The sequence below is a fragment of the Monopterus albus genome, unplaced genomic scaffold, assembly GCF_001952655.1.
Source record: "Monopterus albus unplaced genomic scaffold, M_albus_1.0 scaffold323.1, whole genome shotgun sequence".
Classification (NCBI taxonomy): domain Eukaryota; kingdom Metazoa; phylum Chordata; class Actinopteri; order Synbranchiformes; family Synbranchidae; genus Monopterus; species Monopterus albus.
In genome coordinates this window covers 116965-135188 of record NW_018128203.1, presented here as the reverse complement: position 1 = coordinate 135188, position 18224 = coordinate 116965, and the positions used below count along the sequence as shown (strand labels likewise).

The window sequence follows — 18224 nt, the reverse complement described above, 5'->3', positions numbered from 1 at the left end:
GAAAAACTTGTTGCATCATTCCCAAAAAGACTCATGGCTGCATTAGCTCAAAAGGGTGCTTCTACTAAATACTGAGCAAAGGGTCTGAATACTTATGACCATGTGATAGTTCAGTTTTTCTTTGTTAATAAATCTGCAAAAATGTCAAAAATTCTGTGTTTTTCTGTCAATATGGGGTGCTGTGTGCTGTAAGTAAGACTGTTGTTGTTAAGACTGTTGAAAGCAGGATGCAGTGACATCCAGACATTTATACACATCTGCAACAATACATAGGTTAAAAATTATGTGCTGTCATTTTGGAATTGCTAACATTGTTTCATTGCAGTAGCACAGCAAGTTTTTTGATTGTTTCCCCTTCAGACCAACTCCCTGCTGTTCCTACCTGTCAGTCTGAAGTTTATTCTTTTTTTTTTCTTCAGCACTAGATGAACGCAGCGGCAGTGGATCTTGGGCCTCGGCAGAACAGAACAGCCCCTCTTTCAGCCAAGGACGGGTAGGCTCTAAGTTCATGCACATACTCACTCTTTAGTTGCACACGATTTTAAGTTTGGAGATCTAAGCATTAACACCAGATGCCGTGATATTGTCACACACTTGGTTGTGTTTAATCACACATAAACACACTCTCCCTAAACCACCACAACAACCTAGTACTTTTTTTCCTGCCGTGTGCCATGTTTGATTTGAAGTGGTAGTTTTGCTTTCTACCTAATCACCTTGGCTCAGGATCCTGCATTGGCAAGCTCTCTGGTATCCCAGAACCTCTGTGGAAGCCCACCGGTAATTGCAGCTTCACATCCGCCGTAACTGTCTTGGCACAACTCGGTGTAATACAAGGAACGGGGGTGAAGTAGATGCAGCAGGCTTTGATTACCACAAGTTGATAATTAAGAAAGTCGGTTTGAATCCCTCGAGCTGATGCAGATTTGTTTGGCATGGATCCTGTTAGTTAGACGAAACAGCAGAGGGAGGGTAACCACTAACCCATGTAGGTGTGCTAACAAGATGAGGATGGCCTTAAAGAGTGGTTATCCTTTAGGTTTGTGGGTGTATTTTAAGTGTATTTGCCTAATCGTGTGCCTGCACATTCATACATACCTTTATTTCCATGCTTCTTTGCATTTTTAAGGATATTCATGTTGTCTTGTGTGTGCCATTGTTCCTACAGGGCTACGTAGAAGGATCCCACTACAGTGAGCATGAAGGATTGTCTTCTCCGTTCATCAGTTCAGGGATTGCAGGTATGCTGGTTCTGAATGTCTGCACATCATTTTTAAAAAGTGACCCTTATGTGGCAAAAGTGGTTTGATGTTTTTTTTGTTTGTTTGTTTTTTTAAACATAACAGAATGAGGTTATAAACATGGTACATATACTTTTCAGTGCCAAAGGAAATGCATTTTTGCTACATTCCAGTTTTAAAATAAAACATGTTGATATGGCCAATTTGACTGTTGTGCATATTTCGTTATGTCCACAGACGTGTTTTCTGTGTGGTAAAATGTGTATGTGTGTCTACGTGTGTGTGTGTGTGCGCCTGCGCCTGTGCCTGTGTTCATTCGCGGAGTGTTGGGGATGTTAGGGCACTGAAGCAGAAACCTTCCCTAGGGTTTTGTCTGGCAGGCAGCTTTATGCAGCTGAGCGTACTGAAAAAGGGGAGGGTATCTCTGGACTTTTTGTACTTTAGAACACCTACTTTTCATTTGTTTTAGCACACGCCATTACCTCTTTATGTGTATATACTGTTTATCAATGTGTAAAAAATCTTTACTTTAATCTTGCAGGTAAAAATGAGAGGCCACCATATCCTCCCTTTGGAAGCCAGGTATGTTGTCATCTACTGCTGCTTCCCTTGCATTTCACTGTAAGGTTTTAAATGTATGTGTGAGACAGATTCATGTAATGTGTCAGTGTAAAGGAAGGCCAGTTTTCTCACTTCTCCTTTCACATTAAACACTTTGAATTAACCATCTTCATTTCCTAAAACAGAAGCCATTTGTCTTGAGTTGCATTTTCCCATTCCTTTGTGTCTGCTATTATTAAAGGTTTGCTTTTCTGTCTGCTCTTAGTCTGGTTTTCTTCCCAGCGACATAGCGATGCCAAGCCCAGATGCCATGTCCCCCTCTGGCCTGAAGTCTGGCTCCCAGTTTTACCCGTCCTACCCCAACAACCCCAGGAGAAGGCCACCCGAGGGAGGCATAGGTACAATAACTGGGAGGCATGGTGTGGTGTGCCCAGTCATTTCTTTTTTTCTTGGTTTTTCTTTTACCCCTCAATTAATTGTTTGAGCTACATTATGTCAAAATATAAATTAAACGTCCATCGCAATTTCCCAGAGCCCAAAGCGATGTCTTCAAATTGCTTGTTTTTGTTTGACCAGTTGTCCAGAAATCCAAAGCTTATTCATTTTGGTGGCTAAGAAAACCTGAAACTGTAGACATATGTGAGGCTGGCTGGGTGGGTGGGGTAAATTTTGGCATTATGCTTATATAATTAATTGATTATCAAATAATTGTTTTAGCTCTGCAGTTACCGCTTACCTGTGCACTTTATGAAACTGTAGGAGCTTAGTATGAAGTGGAGCCCAAAAGTGTTTTTATTTTTGTGAAAACCTTTTGTACGATGGCTATTTATTTATGTTCTTTCTTTAGAACAATGTAAATATTGTACCTTTTGTCTACATTTAACACATCTTTAATAAACTAAGCTATATACAGAGGAATGCACAGAACCATTTGATTCACACTGCTATCACTGCCAAAATTGCTGCCGTGTGTTTTCTGTTCTGCAGTTGAAATAAAAAAAAAACTATTGAAATTAGAGTGAGCACATGGTGAAACTGTACCTGAATTGACATAATATTGGAAAATGTGTCTTTGCTAATTCCTTTGTGTTTTTGTCTCTTTTTCACCTTTTCACTGCGTCTCCGTCTGTCTGCGTGCAGACTCCCAGCCAAAGAAGATTCGGAAACCCCCTGGCCTGCCGTCCTCGGTGAGAGCTTATTTCCCCTCACCTTCACAGCTCACAGCCAGTCGGTTTTTTTTTTTTCTTTCTTTTCTCTCTCTCTTTCTGCACACACACTTGCTACACACTGACACATACGCACTGCTTTCCCCACTCTGCTTGAGCAGTTCTGTGACAGACGGGGGTAAAGACCCTCTGCTCACTGAGCTGACAGTCAGGGAGCTCAGGCCCCAATAAACATCATCACTATGGTTGTCTTTACACTACACTCGCACGGTTTCAAGTGGCGTTCAGTCTGGATGTCACGTAGACAAACGATTTTATAGGATTTTGAGGTACTTTGTCTAGTCTGCTAACTTGCTTTGTTCGGTGGCCCAACTGGAATTGTATGTTTTTCTCAAACAAGGTAAAGGTACAGATGTTTCAGGCAGCCTAATGCATGAGGGGTCCAGATGGGTTTGGTTCTAATAGGTAGTTCAGTTCATTAATAAGACACTTAGGTTTGTTAAGCCCTGAAATGTTTCTCTTGTGTTAGAGAGAATTTATAGACCATTTAAAAGTTTCTCGGATAAATAACAAATGTGTAATTTGTCTGGCAAAAGTTTCACTTCTTTGAATATCAGTCTTGGAGTTTTAGTTCCTAAATATTGTGTGTAATGTCTTCCTTAAATTTGTTAAAAGCTTTAATAGATTCAGTTGGATTTAGGTATAAGAGGTTTTGATCCTGGGTCCCCCACAATACACTCAAACTTCAGTCCTAGATGCAAAGTATATATTATAAGTATTATATAGTGTTTTCATTTACAGTACAGTGTCGCATTTTATCAGTGCGCCCAGAATTCCAGCAGCTAATGCAGCTTGTATGTTGGCGATGGTAACCACACATGGCTGGAAACACCAGTCACTGTTCATTTTTGAGTATATGCTGAATGAATCTTCCTGTTAGTTTAAAGTGATTTTACTAAGTATTGGTTCAGACTTCAGTTGCCTACAGCATGTCCGTTTATCGATATTTTCATTGTCTAAATACGATTGTTGCGTGTTGATTAACAGCTAGTTCCTCTGTACACTTGCGGCTACTATACATCATAAATGACTCAGAGACCATTTGCTCAATTTGAATACCACATAGTATCTTCAACACAACATAATATTTTCCTCTTCAGATACACTCAGGTTCCTTCACGGTCCTGAACCAACTGATGCATTGATATGTAGGATAGCATACCTGATTATTTCAAGGAAGAAGGACTCTACTGGGTAGTTGCCTGTGTTACTGTTGCTATTAGAGCCCAGTCTTGCTCGTTGAGCTGCCACTGGATCATTAATTTGAAATCCTGCTATTGCACAAGCGTTTTTGGTAAGCCAGTCTTCATGCTACTGTAGGTCTCAGATGACAAGAGTGACCTAAAAGATAAAGTGGCTATGGAACATTTGCATCTCCACAACTGTGGCATCTGTGTTTTAGCACGATACCTTGGAGCAGGACACCACCAACACAAGCAGAGGAAAAGAAAATCAAAATGCATTATTTTATTAACAGTTTTTGTAAATGTAGTCTGCCTGTAGATTTTATGCTGTGACAGTGTAGGGCTTCCTGGGTCAGAGACCTGCACCTAAGCCCTGTTTTCAACCCCATGATTTCAGCGTGTGTTGCACAAATGTTGATAAGAAAAGTTAAATGAAAATTGGCTAACGACTTAGCATAGATGAAGTAAATTCAAAGGATTTATAGGGGTGACTAGGTCCAAATCACAGCCATGAATGTGTAATCTGGCAGAACATTTAGTCAAGCATTAACAGTGATATGTTCTGGCTCTATTGCAAGTTGAGATGAAGTTGTAGCAGATGCCATGACTCTAGTCGGCTGCATTGATAAGGTTAGATTGACCAATAGTAGAAGATGGTTCAGTTGCACCTGGTGAACGCCTATTTCTTGATCAATGTACATTTAAGAATTTTTTGTGACACTGTGGCTTTTGTCCATTTGTGGGTGTTGCTGTTTTGAAGTGGTTGCTGAAACCTTTCTGTGCAGACACTTCACTCTAATGACTACATCAGAGACTGAGTGTGAACACTGTCTGGCTCAGGCCCCCTCTTTTCACTGTGTGAACCTCAGTCAGTTTCCCGCACTGTGAACGATGGCCATGTGTTTTTAGTGCAAATGATTAGATGCGTGTGTGTGTGTGTGTGTGTGTGTGTGTGTGTGACCCACCCTCCCCCACCTCAGCCAGCCCTCTGCCTATGCTTCACCACATGATGGCCTGGGTGGGCCTCCCCCTGTGAGTGACCCACTTGTGTGGTGCGGTGCTAGCGAGGCCTCTTTAGCACCGTGTGTGAGCCCAGATTAATGACTGCTGGTGATGATCCTGTAGTCTTTCCTCCCTCCCACCCTCCCCTTCAATAAAGTTCTTCCGGTGGGGACGCGACAGTGGTGCAGTGGGTAGAGCAGTCCTCTCCCAACCAGAAGGTTGACAGGTTCGAATCTTGGTGCCTGCAGTCCACATGTCGGTGTCCTTGGGCAAGACACTGACCCCCCCCCCCAAGTTGCCCATGATGGTGGTGCATATGCACGCAGTGGCCCAGGGCCCTCGGCTCCAAACAAAATTTTGTTGTAAGTGTCACAGTGTTACATTGACAATAAAAAAAAAAGCTTCTTCTTCTTTCTTATCTACTTTTTTCACTTAAATCATGTTTTTGTAAATTAGTAAATGGACAAATAATAGCCGCGCTTGCAAAGGCTGTTTTCCCATTTCCCCTCAAGGTGCTTGACTTCTGTAACACCCCAATACCTGTACATGAGACTTTGCCTTCACGCCCTCTCATCTGCAACAATCAGAGAAATAGAGCAGCTTCTCTTCTGCCCCCTAGTTGTCCAGTGGTTGAATAGAGTGCTTTGAGGTTAGTTTGATTTTAATCTTCATCTACTCCCCACCCCTCACCACAACCTATGTTTTTTGTGTGTGGGTGTGTGTGGGTGTGTGGGTGTGAGGACCTTTATATGGTCACATCCTGAATTACATTAAACCTCTATTAGCTGAGGATTTTACCCTAGAAATCCCTTCTCTTCCAGAGAATACAATTATCCAACAGCAGCAGTCATTGTGTAGCTCTCTGTTCCCATGTAGAGCAGCAGGATTCACTCGACAAAGTTCCCCGTGAATGAAAAACTCAAAGCCTATTGTTAAATGAAGCCATCTCCATCATGTTTTCTCCTGAATTAACCATGATCATTTTAAATCCCCTGTTTCCTTCACACTCCCCTGGCCATATCAGGCTTTGCTTAAGTCATTTAGATTACCTTCTCCTGTCCCCCTCAACACCCCTTATCTCTCTACCTATTTCATAAATCATCAGGGGCTTCATTTTTTTCCCCTCGGTCCTCCCCCTTGCCCCTCTACCACCTCCTACCCACTGCACCCTCTCTTCCTCTCTCTCTCTCTCTCTGTCCCCCTGTCCCTCTCTCTGACTGGATCCCAGCCCCCATCTCTCTCCCTCTCTTCACTGCCTCTCCTCAGCCCAGCTGCCTGTGGAGTTGGATGTGGTCCAGGAACAGGCAGATGGCTCTGTAATTAGAAGTGCATCTCTCCATTCCCTTTCCACTTCTCCCTGTTAAATCAAATTACAGAAAAAATCCCTTCTCTGGATTAGCATTCTTTGCAGCATAGCCTCCATTCTCTTTCTCTCTTCCTTTATCTGCCAGTTACTACAGAGGAGGAGAGGAAAAGACTGACTGAGTGGCAGTTGATGGTGTCAGGAAACTGAAGACTTCTCATGTCTATCTTCAGTCTGTGGCTATGGAGGCCCAGCTTCCATTTTTGTTAGTAATATACAGAAAGGATGTGTAACTGAATTCTTTAATGTGGTAGTATAAAATGTGTACTTTCATCTGAACTGTTTGTTTTCAGTCGATGCCATATAGACAGAGCTACTTTGATGGTATGTGTGGGTAGGGGCGTGTGTATGTTGTATGTAAGTGTTGGCTCACCAAATGCATGGTATGCGTGTGAGATGATACGGTGTACGTTATAGGGAGGGGTTGCAGGCCAGCAGTGCAATGTCACTGGGGTCCTGGGAGCTAGAGGAAATGCTCACTGTGCACTGGGATTCAAGCCGGCACTGTGCCCAGCATGCCATGGCCGCTGTGTTCCCCTCCACAGTTGGCAGACTCCCTCTTGCCATCTTGTGGTCACTTGAAGCTTGTGTAATTAAATGGTTTTCCATAGCAAGGGTGGATTGATACCCTACTCTCTTGTGATGCACAGGGTGTCATAAAATGTCTGTTTTAGGTACGTAGTAGTTAGTATAGAAAACATAGGCCACCTGCTGACTGTCTACATGTTTGTTTAGGTGTATGCTGGTGATGAGTATGCCAGGGACAATGGCGGATATCCTGGTGCTAAGCCAGGAACTGTCTACCCTGGCTCTTTCTACATGCAAGGTAACGTTTCACTAAATGTAACCGTAATAGTTTAGTTCTTCAGTCCTTTTTATGAAGCTGTTTTCATACAGTATTTGCAAATGTGTCTTTCCTCAGAAGACCCCTGGTCATCCTCTGGCTACTCTGCCATGCTGGGGAACTCTCCTCATATTGGTCAGCCAGGCTCCTTCTCTGCAATAAACCCAGGGGACAGGATGGTGGGTAGAACTCTCAGCATCAGCCTCATTTTAATTATCTGGTCATCTCTCCCCCCCCCTCTCTCTTTTTTAAATGTGTTTTGTGCTTATAATGTGATGAGCTTGAGGGCAGTACAATTCATCAAGCTCTAGAAAATTAGCATCTGCTCTTCAGTGTTCTTAGCTCATATCCCATACACATCAGATGCATTATTTTAAATGGACTGTCAACATTTTGGTGACTATTTTTAATAATTAAACATTTGACTTCCCAATTTGAAATACATTGTTCAAATTGGTTTATTTTCTGTGAGGGGTGTCTGTGCCTCATGAAGCTGCTTGTATCCCTTCTCCAGAAGCGTCACCCACTGCCTCTGTCCCCACAGAACTATCCTCTGCATGGCAGTGAAGTCAACGGCTTTCACTCAGCCCCCACCACCTACAACCACACACCCACCATCAACGGAGAAGGCATCATGAGTGAGGAACTTTAAAAATGAACTTAACACACAAGCATCTTTGTAACATCCTGTCAATATTTTACCTCCCATGGTCATTTGATTGTTGTTTTTTTTTTATCCTCCCAAAAACAAATAAACTGGTCATCTGACTCGTGTTATTTATTTTGTTTCTGCAGCCAACCGAGGCACCACAGCTGGCAGTTCAGGAGATGAAATTGGAAAGGCTCTTGCTTCAGTGAGTTCTTTTCTGTTTGCTGTTGTTTGTTTGTTTTATTTTAAATTCTGCTGGGCAGTAAAACAATTGTGACAGTTTTTTCTCTGACAATGTGAAAATCTTTCAACTTCCGACAAATTTGTATGAAAAAAGAACAAGTAAGTGAAAATTCAGCTACGAATGATGATGGAGCTGACAAATGTCTATCAATACAAAACCGATGAAGGTCCATTGTGAAACACACTGGCAACCACTGTATAACTGCATAGTGATAAATGTTGTATGACATATTAAATATTGTGGTGACATTTCCTGTAGTATTGCCCACATTAGTTTGAACTGTTTGACGTATTTGCACTGCTATGGTATTTTAAGGGCATGTACATAACATTGAGATGAATTGATCCTTCCTTTTAGATTTACCCATCAGACCACAACAGTAATAACTTCTCCTCAGCTCCATCTACTCCTGGATCTCCTCAAGCTATTGCAGGTGCAGTATAGTTCTTAAATACAGATGATATGAGGGATCTCTTAATGTATGATTTAATTGTGGAAGCAGCTTCAGTGTCATCTTAAACAACAATTTGAAGAATTGTTGTTTAATAAAAATATGATTTTTTTTTTACCTTTGTCATTTCTGTCTTGTTTTGATGTGTAAATTTAGCCAATCAAAAGGTTGGTGGAGTTTAAAACTGCAATGTTGCATAATATTTTAATTTTATTTCCAGAATACCTACACCAGTCCAGTTCATTTTATTTGCTCAATTTAATTGCAGCCTTTTTTTTTTTTTTTGGTATACAGAAATGAATCAGTTGAAATATTAGAGCAAAAATGATCCTCTGTGCATTGCAATTTCTTTAACACAGAAACGTGTCTGCAGCTCCATCTGCTGTAAAGTTCAGAATTAACACCTAAACACTGTCCCAATATTTCTCTCTGCAGGAGGTACATCTCAGTGGCAAAGACCAACCACACCCAACTATGAAGGGCAACCACACACATTGGTATGTTAAAACATTTTTCTTCTGCATCAAGATTATTTGGGAAAACAAAGTTTTCATATATATATATATATATTCCTCTAGCCTTTCTGTAGTTATTTTAGTGGTTCTGTGCATAGTAAAAAAACAAATGGGTCAAAAAGATAAAAAGCCTACCATGTGTGCTTATTAGCTGTTTTTTTTAAACATTTTTTTTGTCAGGTTGATTTCTAAGAATATGTGCCTTGTATTTATGTAGCAAAATAAAATGGAGGACCGTTTGGAGGAGGCTATCCATGTACTGCGTAGCCATGCAGTGGGTCAAGGCCCTGGCTTAGAGGGTGCCCACTCCGACATGCACAGCCTCCTCTCAGTACACAACGGAGGTCTTGGAGGCCTCTCTCCAGCTTTCCCTGCTGCAAGCCTTGCCCTCAGCAACAGTGGATACTGATATGTGTAGAGGGCAGTACAGTACATGTTCATTCAATGAGCTGTGTGAAGAAACTTTGTTTGTATCAGGGTTAAAATATATGTGCTATGCCCTCTGTACATCAAGTAGTATGCCAAGACTTAAGATCAAGGTTGGCAGGTCTGATGCTGTGTAAAACATGGCTTACAAGAACCATAACAACTTGCCCTTTAAATAAATTAGTTTTCTGTTGTAATTAACTGAATAATTTTTGGAAAAACAATACTTAGTTCCATGAAGAACAAAATATGTCTATTATTTATGCCATCTGCTGGCCAAAAATAAAATTGCAAGAGATTGCTTTGTACATAGCTACATCTCAAAGTACACACGTTTGGCCATGCAGTTGCAGACAGTTTTTGAGTTTTTCTTGGTAGTCATGCTCTCTACTTTGTCTGCAGTTTAGCTGCAAGTTAGATGGCCCAATGCATTGTGCTGGAGGAATCTTTGCAGGCTTTTTTGTAGTGGGGCTATATCTGTCATTGTGAAATTCATGTTATTGTTGTTCACCTTCATCAGCAGGGAGGGAAGCATGAGGAGCCCACAGGCCTTCCCCCCAGCAGCACTCTTCTGCATGGTCATCATGCATCAGGACCCACACCATCAGCTGGCCAACCAGATGGCTTCACCAGTAAGTTTGACTGTCTCGCTGCTTAACATATCTTGTTCACTGACATTACATTAGAGTATGGGTTTTATTTTGCGGCATATTGAAATGAAAGATTGGTTTTGCACCAATGCGGGTGTCAATATGCATTTTATTTTATTTATTTTTTTATTATTTTTTTGTGTGATTTTTACTTAACCTTATTAGCTTTCCCCATTATGCCTTGCATTACAGCTGCTCCTCAGATGGGGGAATTTTGATTAAGTCCTGTCTGAAGTTGAAAGGCGTTAGTGCCTTTTGAATTAAATCCTCACATTTCTGCATCAGGTCTCCCTGGTGGTATGACCCGCTCCACCCACTCCTCCAGCAGCTCAGACATCAAGCGAGAAGACAAAGAGGACGATGAAAACTCTGTTACAGACAAGTCCGAGGAGGAAAAGAAGGACTCCAAGGTAGCACGCAGTCGAACAAGGTAAAGTTGTCCTTGCTCTGTTGCATACATAGTCTTTTTACTCTGGATTTGTGTTTTATCCATAAACTCCATAACACTGTTTTTTCGTGCTGTTATTTTCAAGCGCACACAGTTTTATCCCACAGAGGTGAATATATTTTTCATCACAGTTGCCAAGTATGAGAATATTAAGAAAACCATTTGCTGCTGCTAGGTTCCATATGACAGCTGTTAAATTAGTCACTTTTAAAGATGGTGTAATTCATCTTAGACATCTACTCTTTCCTATGTGTCCCTCTGATAGCCCAGGCTATGTTAGGTGTTTAACAATGTCCAACTCCCCCCTCCCTTCATGTCACGTTTTCAGAAAGGAGGCGTTGACCCTCCAGATGCTCTCTGGCCTTTCAGACCAGAAAGATGAGTAAGTTTCTCAAACGGAGAATCAGTTTCTTGTGCTTTGTGAGTTAGACATCACTCGCAGCACGTGTTTATGGAACTGGTGTTTAAAGTATGAATTTTATTTGGCACAATTATTGTGATATAATATGATATTCTAAACTTTATTATCTACCACTGACTTGGACTATTGCTACACATATGCTGAGTTTTGACATTTGATAATGAAATTCTCCTTTAGTCTGAAGATACTTACACACACAAAATCATAAAATTATTCCTGATACAGTAGTATAGTAGAAGATGACAAAAAATCAAGCATTTATAGGATCAAAGGTGCAAGCAGAAGCTACAACTTATCAGGCTTTCAGGTACAGCAACAAACAATGCACTGTAGAGCAAACTACTTAAATTGAACCAATCCAACTTTTGTGGGATAAACATCTTGTTTGAATTGGTCATTTGAAGTAGGAGATGTCACTTCTTGGGTAATGCTCTTCCCATATTCACTTTAACATAGTATTAACTGCTCACATCTCATTTTTTACATATCCAAAGCTCAAGTGCGGATGCTATTGATTGTTTTACATTAAAGCTGCTAAATGTTAATCATAAGGTAGCATGGGCTCGTCAGTGTTGGATGCTTTGTTTAGAATTTTCTCCCTGCCCCTGACTGCGTTCACTTCATCTTCATTTGCAACCAGTCAGGACAATGAAGATGACGAGGACGTTCCCCCAGAGGTGAAGATGGAGCGTGAGAGGGAACGGCGAGTGGCCAACAATGCCCGCGAACGTCTCAGAGTCCGGGACATTAACGAAGCATTTAAGGAGCTCGGGAGGATGTGCCAGCTGCACCTCAGTCATGACAAACCTCAGACCAAACTTCTCATTCTGCACCAAGCGGTCAATGTCATCCTCAATTTAGAACAACAAGTTAGAGGTCAGTTTGCAAGTAGCACATCATGGATGGGAAGTGATGCTCTGTTAAGTACACATTGTATTTCCTCATACTAAGAAGGTTTGTTTCATTTCTCTGGCAGAGCGTAACCTTAACCCCAAGGCAGCGTGTTTAAAACGCCGTGAGGAGGAGAAGGTGTCTGGGGTGGTGAGTGAAGCACCCATGCAGCTCTCAGGAGGCCATCCTAGTATGGGAGGAGATGGCCACAATCCAGTTGGCCACATGTAACACCAGGTAGGTCTTGCTGATTGATTATTTAGGATGTAATTCACAAGAGTTGATTAAGGCAACATATTGCTGCCACCATGAGGGAAAAAAATAGTGCTCAGTATCTCATCATAACAAGATACTTGTTTTTATGAGATCCTTTCATGTTAAGCACGATAATTTTCACGTTATTACGACATTTTATTTTCTTATTACAATGAGATACTATAAGCATTACTACAGCAGGTAAAGTCAGTCTGTGCACTGCTGTCACTCACTACAAGCGGAGCAGAGCTCACATTAGGGAGAAGAAATATGTGTTACAATATTAGAAAAAATGGAAACTAGGTTATATTTCACATTGTAATTGAAGTTACCACAACATAATGAGGAAATGCAGTATTTTGTTACAAAAGAAAATATACTGTTTGTTTTAAATGTGTAAAAATGAGAAGTGTCTTGTTAAAAGAAAAATGTTTCTCGTTATAACGACATAACTGAGCAATTTTTTTTTTTCCCTCACAGTGGCAGCTATGCACTGCTGTAGTTTGTAGGTATTTGTTACCCACGGATAATTCTTTTGCACTCAGCAGTATTTTCGGAATTTTTTTTTTCTATACCAGCACTACTGCATAACTTGTATCTCTTTTTTTTAAATACAGAAATACTGTTACATAATGATTGTGCTCCTTCCTTTTCCAGATCTGGTGGTGTTTCCTTGGCTGTCAGAGGATGTGGCCTTATCAGATTTCTTCCACCCATTATTGTCAGTGTGTGTGTCTATGTGGACATGTCTGTGTATTGTCCGTTCAAGTTTCAAGATGCACATTCACACACGCGTACACACACGCATACTGCCAAAACTGACACAGCCTGTTTGTTGCACTCCCAACCATGACTACAAGCTCAAATGTGAAGAACTTTTTTTTTTTTTTTTTTTTTTAAGTTTTGCTTTGTTTTATACATGTAAGATTATTTTTCTTCTTTGGTTTCCACAAGATGATGGAACACCGGAGTACTTTTTATCCTGCCACAAATTGGGACTTCACACACTGCCAGGAGGTGCTCTGGTGGAAATAAAAGGAGACCTAAACAAACACAAATTGAATCAAGGATTTGTGCCTAATTGTTACGTTTTCTATTTGACATTTAAGCAAATTGCTTTACATGTGAGGAACATTTATTGTGAGGGATTGCTTATGTGTATGAGCAGTTATTTTTAATGTATGTCATTCCCAGCGTGATGGTACAGTCTTACATATGTTATGTAACAAAGCCTATAGTTGAAGTTGAATTGTCTAAATTCTGTGACTTTTCCTTGATCTTATCAGTAAATGTTTGGAGGGGGCGGTGGAAAGATCACAAAGGAAAGGTCAACGTTTTGACAGTTCAAACGCAGCTTACATGAAAAACAGGAACTCTGATCTAGAGACTGTCTCTGACTGAAGCCTGGTCTCATCCCACAAGGCATCTGGAGACTTGGAATCAAAGACTCCTTCCTTGAAGGTTATGAGTTATCCAAGTGGTAGAATCTGTCAACTACAGAACTGTTCTTCCTCTTTGTTGACCACGAATTCTAGTGTTACTCCAGTAGTCCCTTGTTGTAGGTTCAGATTTTTGTATTGCTTTATGTACTAAAGCATAGACGAGGCAAAGCACAGTTGTGTAGGTGTAGGCTGGAAGATAAGTGTCGACCCGTAGTGCATTACAGTCCCTGAAAGTCTTGTATAAAAGCCATTGAAGACACAAATTTCATGTTCTGTAAGAGGAAAAAAATCTGGGTTCCTATGATGGAGGGATCTCATCTGTCAGCGGTTGTTGACGCAGACAAGCCTTTCTATAACAGGCTTTCTTTTCCTAAATGAGCATTCCCACTGAATTACAGCCCCTCACCTTCCTCCTGAGTAAGTTTGTTCTCATGTTTCTTACTGAGAGAAGTGTGACATGTAAATTCACTTCATACATTACTCTTTCATTTTTCAAAATTAAATATATATAAAAAATATATTTTTTGTTAGTCTATACATTGTAGATTTTTTTACATAAATGGCAATATTAGTTTGAAGTTGTAGATGAGCTGAATAAGGGGGTATTTGACATTTGACATTTAAATAAAATTGGTCAAAAATGAATTCAAAACGGAGCCTTGATGGGGGGTGGGGCAGCAGATGATAAATGGAAAATGTTATCTTTTGTTCCATTTTTTTAATTGTAAGATGTGTAATCAGCTACTCAGATGAATTCATTTTCTTTGTGGGGGTATGTGCCACAAACCTGTTGGTGTTCTTACTTTAGCAGTAAGGCACTGAGGGGAAAAATGTGGGAAAGGGATTTTTTTTTTTTTTTTTTGTCTCTAACAGTAATTATGCAACTGGTTTTTGAATGTAGCTACAATACAAATGTGGATTGCCTTTATTTTCTTTTGTGTTCCTAGGTTTTCCCAGTACAGTATAATAGTTTTGGTTTCACCTTTTTCTAACATCTGCCCTCAACCAAGTGGCTCTTGGTGTGCAGCTCACTTTTCACAGGATGCACATTTTCTTCGGAGGCAGATGGGCAGATGTGGGTCTTGGGGTGTAAGGGGTAAAATGGAGAACAAAACAGTGTTATTGTGATGTTTATTCCCATGTCGTCATGTTTATGAATGGCTTATACCAACATGTAATCACAAATGAGAGGTAGAGCATTTTCTGTGTTTAATTTCTACAAAAAGAGATGAAGAAAAAGACCTATACAAATCAATAGTGTGGCCTTTTCATTCTCAAGACTTAAGATGTCATGATGGGAGAGTGATACCTTATCAGTGCCTGAACTTGTATTTTCATTTAAGACAGTTTTTGTCAACCCATATCATTTCATTTATCATGGAGATTAAAGAGGTACTTGTTCATTCCCCCACCCTCCCTTCGAATGCTTTTTTTTTTAATTTTCAGAAAGAAGTTTAAATGGTATAAAGAGATTTTTCTTTGTGTATCTAGTTAAATAAAATGTTATGTAGATCTTTAGTTTTTATTCTTTTATTTCTAATTATTCAACTGGATTATATTGTCCAAATTGCTGTTTTAGTTAAGGTCATGGGTCCAGGTCATGAATTTTCTTTCTATCTGCTTTAGATTGCTAAATCACTTGACATAACAGGGTTCAAGAGATGCTGCTTTTGGCTCTGATTGTCTGCTTTTGATGCACATTAACATGTTTCAGTGTATGTGTTGCTTCGGTTTCAATGTAGGGAGTGAGTTGTGTTTTCCGTATTAGCTGGAGCCTCTAATGACTTGGAGTATTTTAAATTTCTTTATATCAGAGTGCAAGCCCTTTGCTGCAGTGACTTTCAGTATATGTAGTCTTCAGTGACAGTTTTCACCTCTGACCTTTTACTCTTCCAGCGCTTTGGTGGCATTGACAGTGACTTTTTGTGAGAATTTCTGATCACTTCTTTAAAAAAAAAAAGTTGTATTTAAACTTTTGCTTTTTTTAATATTACAAGATCAGTAAGTGTATTGAATATTGCCTAATTGTACCAAGGGGAATCTGATTTGATGTCATTTAGTATTCTGTGAACATCCCATTAGCCTGCAATCTCTATGTTCAGATTTCTGTTTGGGAGAACTTTATTTCTTCAGACATCCTGACAGTTTGCAGAAAAGCATTCTTGACCAAGAGCACATAATGTTAACATAAAATTTCAATATTACGATGGAAAGTGTTCAGTTGATGGGCTTGGACTTGTTTTCATATAAGAAAGCAGTAATAAAATACTTGCTTTCAACATTTTTGTCATATCTCTGAACTAATAAGGGGGGAGATTATTGAGTGTTAAATACATTCACAGGTACACAGAGCCTGACATCTTGGAGTGAGGACAGTTGTCTCCTGACAGGTCCTCAGAGTACCTCACTCAGTCTCTCTCTTTTACATATATATATATATATATATATATATATATATATATATAAATATATATATATATATTTGAGAGGTCTCCTGTATATAACAATACTATAGATGTACTGTATATAACAGTAATGTAGCAATAAATGTGCCATTTTTAATAACAGATTATACCTTTTCCTATGTCTGGCTTTTGAATATTGTATACATAAAAAGGAAAATAAAAACATTGTAACAAAGGGTTTATTGTAGTTTGGAAAATGGATTTGTTCATATTTTCCATTGCCAGTAGGCTGTTAGGAAACATATGCATTTATGTCAGCTTAAAGAGTATGCAACCACTGCACTACATTCAATTCATGGCATGGTACCAGCAAATATTTCATAAACACGAGCATTAACGGTAGCTGGATGGCTGCCAAAGACAGAGAGCACAGACTATTTAAACAGCTCTGTCTTTTAAACCAAGACCTTTAGAGTTGGTGGCCCGCGACAATCCCGAACTGTAAACTGTACCACGCATCCCGTGATATTTTGAACAGGCATAAAAAAGGCAGCCCTGGGTCCTTAACAGCCATCAGCGACAAAATAAACATTCAGGTAAAAATATTGCACGGAGTAGAAAATTGGGCTATAAGTGAGGGAAGGTCAGGATAGTCCAGAAAATACTTCATAAAGTCCTCGATGCCAAGTACATTTTTGTTTTAAGGACGTGGAGAGTTAAGTTAATAATAGAAATGGAGTGCAGTACTTGAAGTTTTTGGTGACTTTTGCCATTTTGAAAATCATGTTGTTAGCGCATATGTCCTTACGTGTGTGACCTGTAACCCAACTAACTTTGTCTTAGCCTGCTGGATATTTCCTACTGATTTAGCTAGCTGGGCTAGTTAGCCGAGTACAGAGTTAAGTTAACAGCGAGCGAAGGAATAAAGTGTCTGCGGTTACACTGAACCTGGGAAGATGTATTATTGTCACTGCTGTTTTAAATTCCGATTTTTCAATATACTAAATGTCTAAGTACAAAACAGTTCACATTCTGTTGCCATCATAGCCTAGCATATCTCAGTTTACTTACGAAATATTTAACCTGAATATTAGACTGATAAGTATAATAATGGGATGATTTGGTCACATGTCAGATATTACAATAGTTCAATGTGTGCGTGAATTGTCCGAAAACACACTAACGAGCATTTGTTTTTCCCCTTAAATGTGACGGGTTTTCTTACAAGGACCATTGAACTGTTGAAGTCAATTATACTTGGCAACTGTTTGCTTTTGTGTAAACATATTAAGTGCACACACAGAAATACTGTCACTGCTTAACAGTAATTTGTCATTATTTATAATAGTTTTATCTGTTTAATAAATGAACATGAGTAAAAATTAGCAGTAAATATTTGTTAATTAACACTTTCTTAACAAATTTGGCCATGCAGAACTTAAATCTATGTTCAAGCTACTTCATATGATTTTATTCATCGGAAAACACAAACAGAATGAACCTCAGAGAACTGGAGTCGCTGTTTTTTATAATTAAAAAAAAAATCTTTAAAATTGTGCAGTCAACCGATCTTTTGAAGATGAACTTGGTAGCATTTTAAAAATTCAGTACAAGCCAAAGAGGGATGCATGCACACAGAAATGCATAAATAATATCCTGCCAAAAGTAGGCTATCTCATTTAAGACCATCCAGGTGGCATACCTGGATTAAGGTATATGGTTGCTCTGGACACATTGCAGATGATTGTGTGATTAAATTTCTATCTCCTTTATTATTTGCTCCAAAACTTCTTCCCAGGTGTACTGGCAAAGGAGGAGGCAGTGATAGATGCCAGATGATTTCTTTTATAGGGTACCAAATATGGTGACCTGGGGAGCAGTGGGTGGAGTGGCGCTTGTTCACTTCACAGACTGGTGAGTAGTTCTAGACTATGCGCCATACATTAATGGGAAGTTCAGAAGGGATGAGTAAAGTCTCAACAGCACTCTAAAATGTGAGTGAATTG

The 18224-nt window shown here is 39.7% G+C and overlaps 1 protein-coding gene and 1 pseudogene across 1 annotated transcript in view; both read left to right on the top strand.

Annotated features, from left to right (window-relative positions):
• tcf3b (transcription factor 3b) overlaps nucleotides 1–16218 on the top strand; it is a 27470-nt gene extending 11252 nt beyond the window's left edge. The window contains 18 exon segments of the mRNA XM_020624243.1: nucleotides 420–493; nucleotides 1169–1241; nucleotides 1783–1823; nucleotides 2068–2200; nucleotides 2943–2989; nucleotides 7313–7403; nucleotides 7500–7600; nucleotides 7936–8059; nucleotides 8217–8275; nucleotides 8672–8747; nucleotides 9201–9262; nucleotides 9498–9692; nucleotides 10227–10338; nucleotides 10642–10786; nucleotides 11133–11186; nucleotides 11866–12101; nucleotides 12202–12353; nucleotides 13029–16218. Coding sequence (XP_020479899.1) covers nucleotides 420–493; nucleotides 1169–1241; nucleotides 1783–1823; nucleotides 2068–2200; nucleotides 2943–2989; nucleotides 7313–7403; nucleotides 7500–7600; nucleotides 7936–8059; nucleotides 8217–8275; nucleotides 8672–8747; nucleotides 9201–9262; nucleotides 9498–9692; nucleotides 10227–10338; nucleotides 10642–10786; nucleotides 11133–11186; nucleotides 11866–12101; nucleotides 12202–12347 — 1769 coding nt within the window. The 3' untranslated portion in view covers nucleotides 12348–12353; nucleotides 13029–16218.
• Nucleotides 15191–18190, top strand: LOC109974167 (cytochrome b-c1 complex subunit 10 pseudogene; annotated as a pseudogene).
• The last annotated feature ends 34 nt before the right edge of the window (nucleotides 18191–18224 follow it).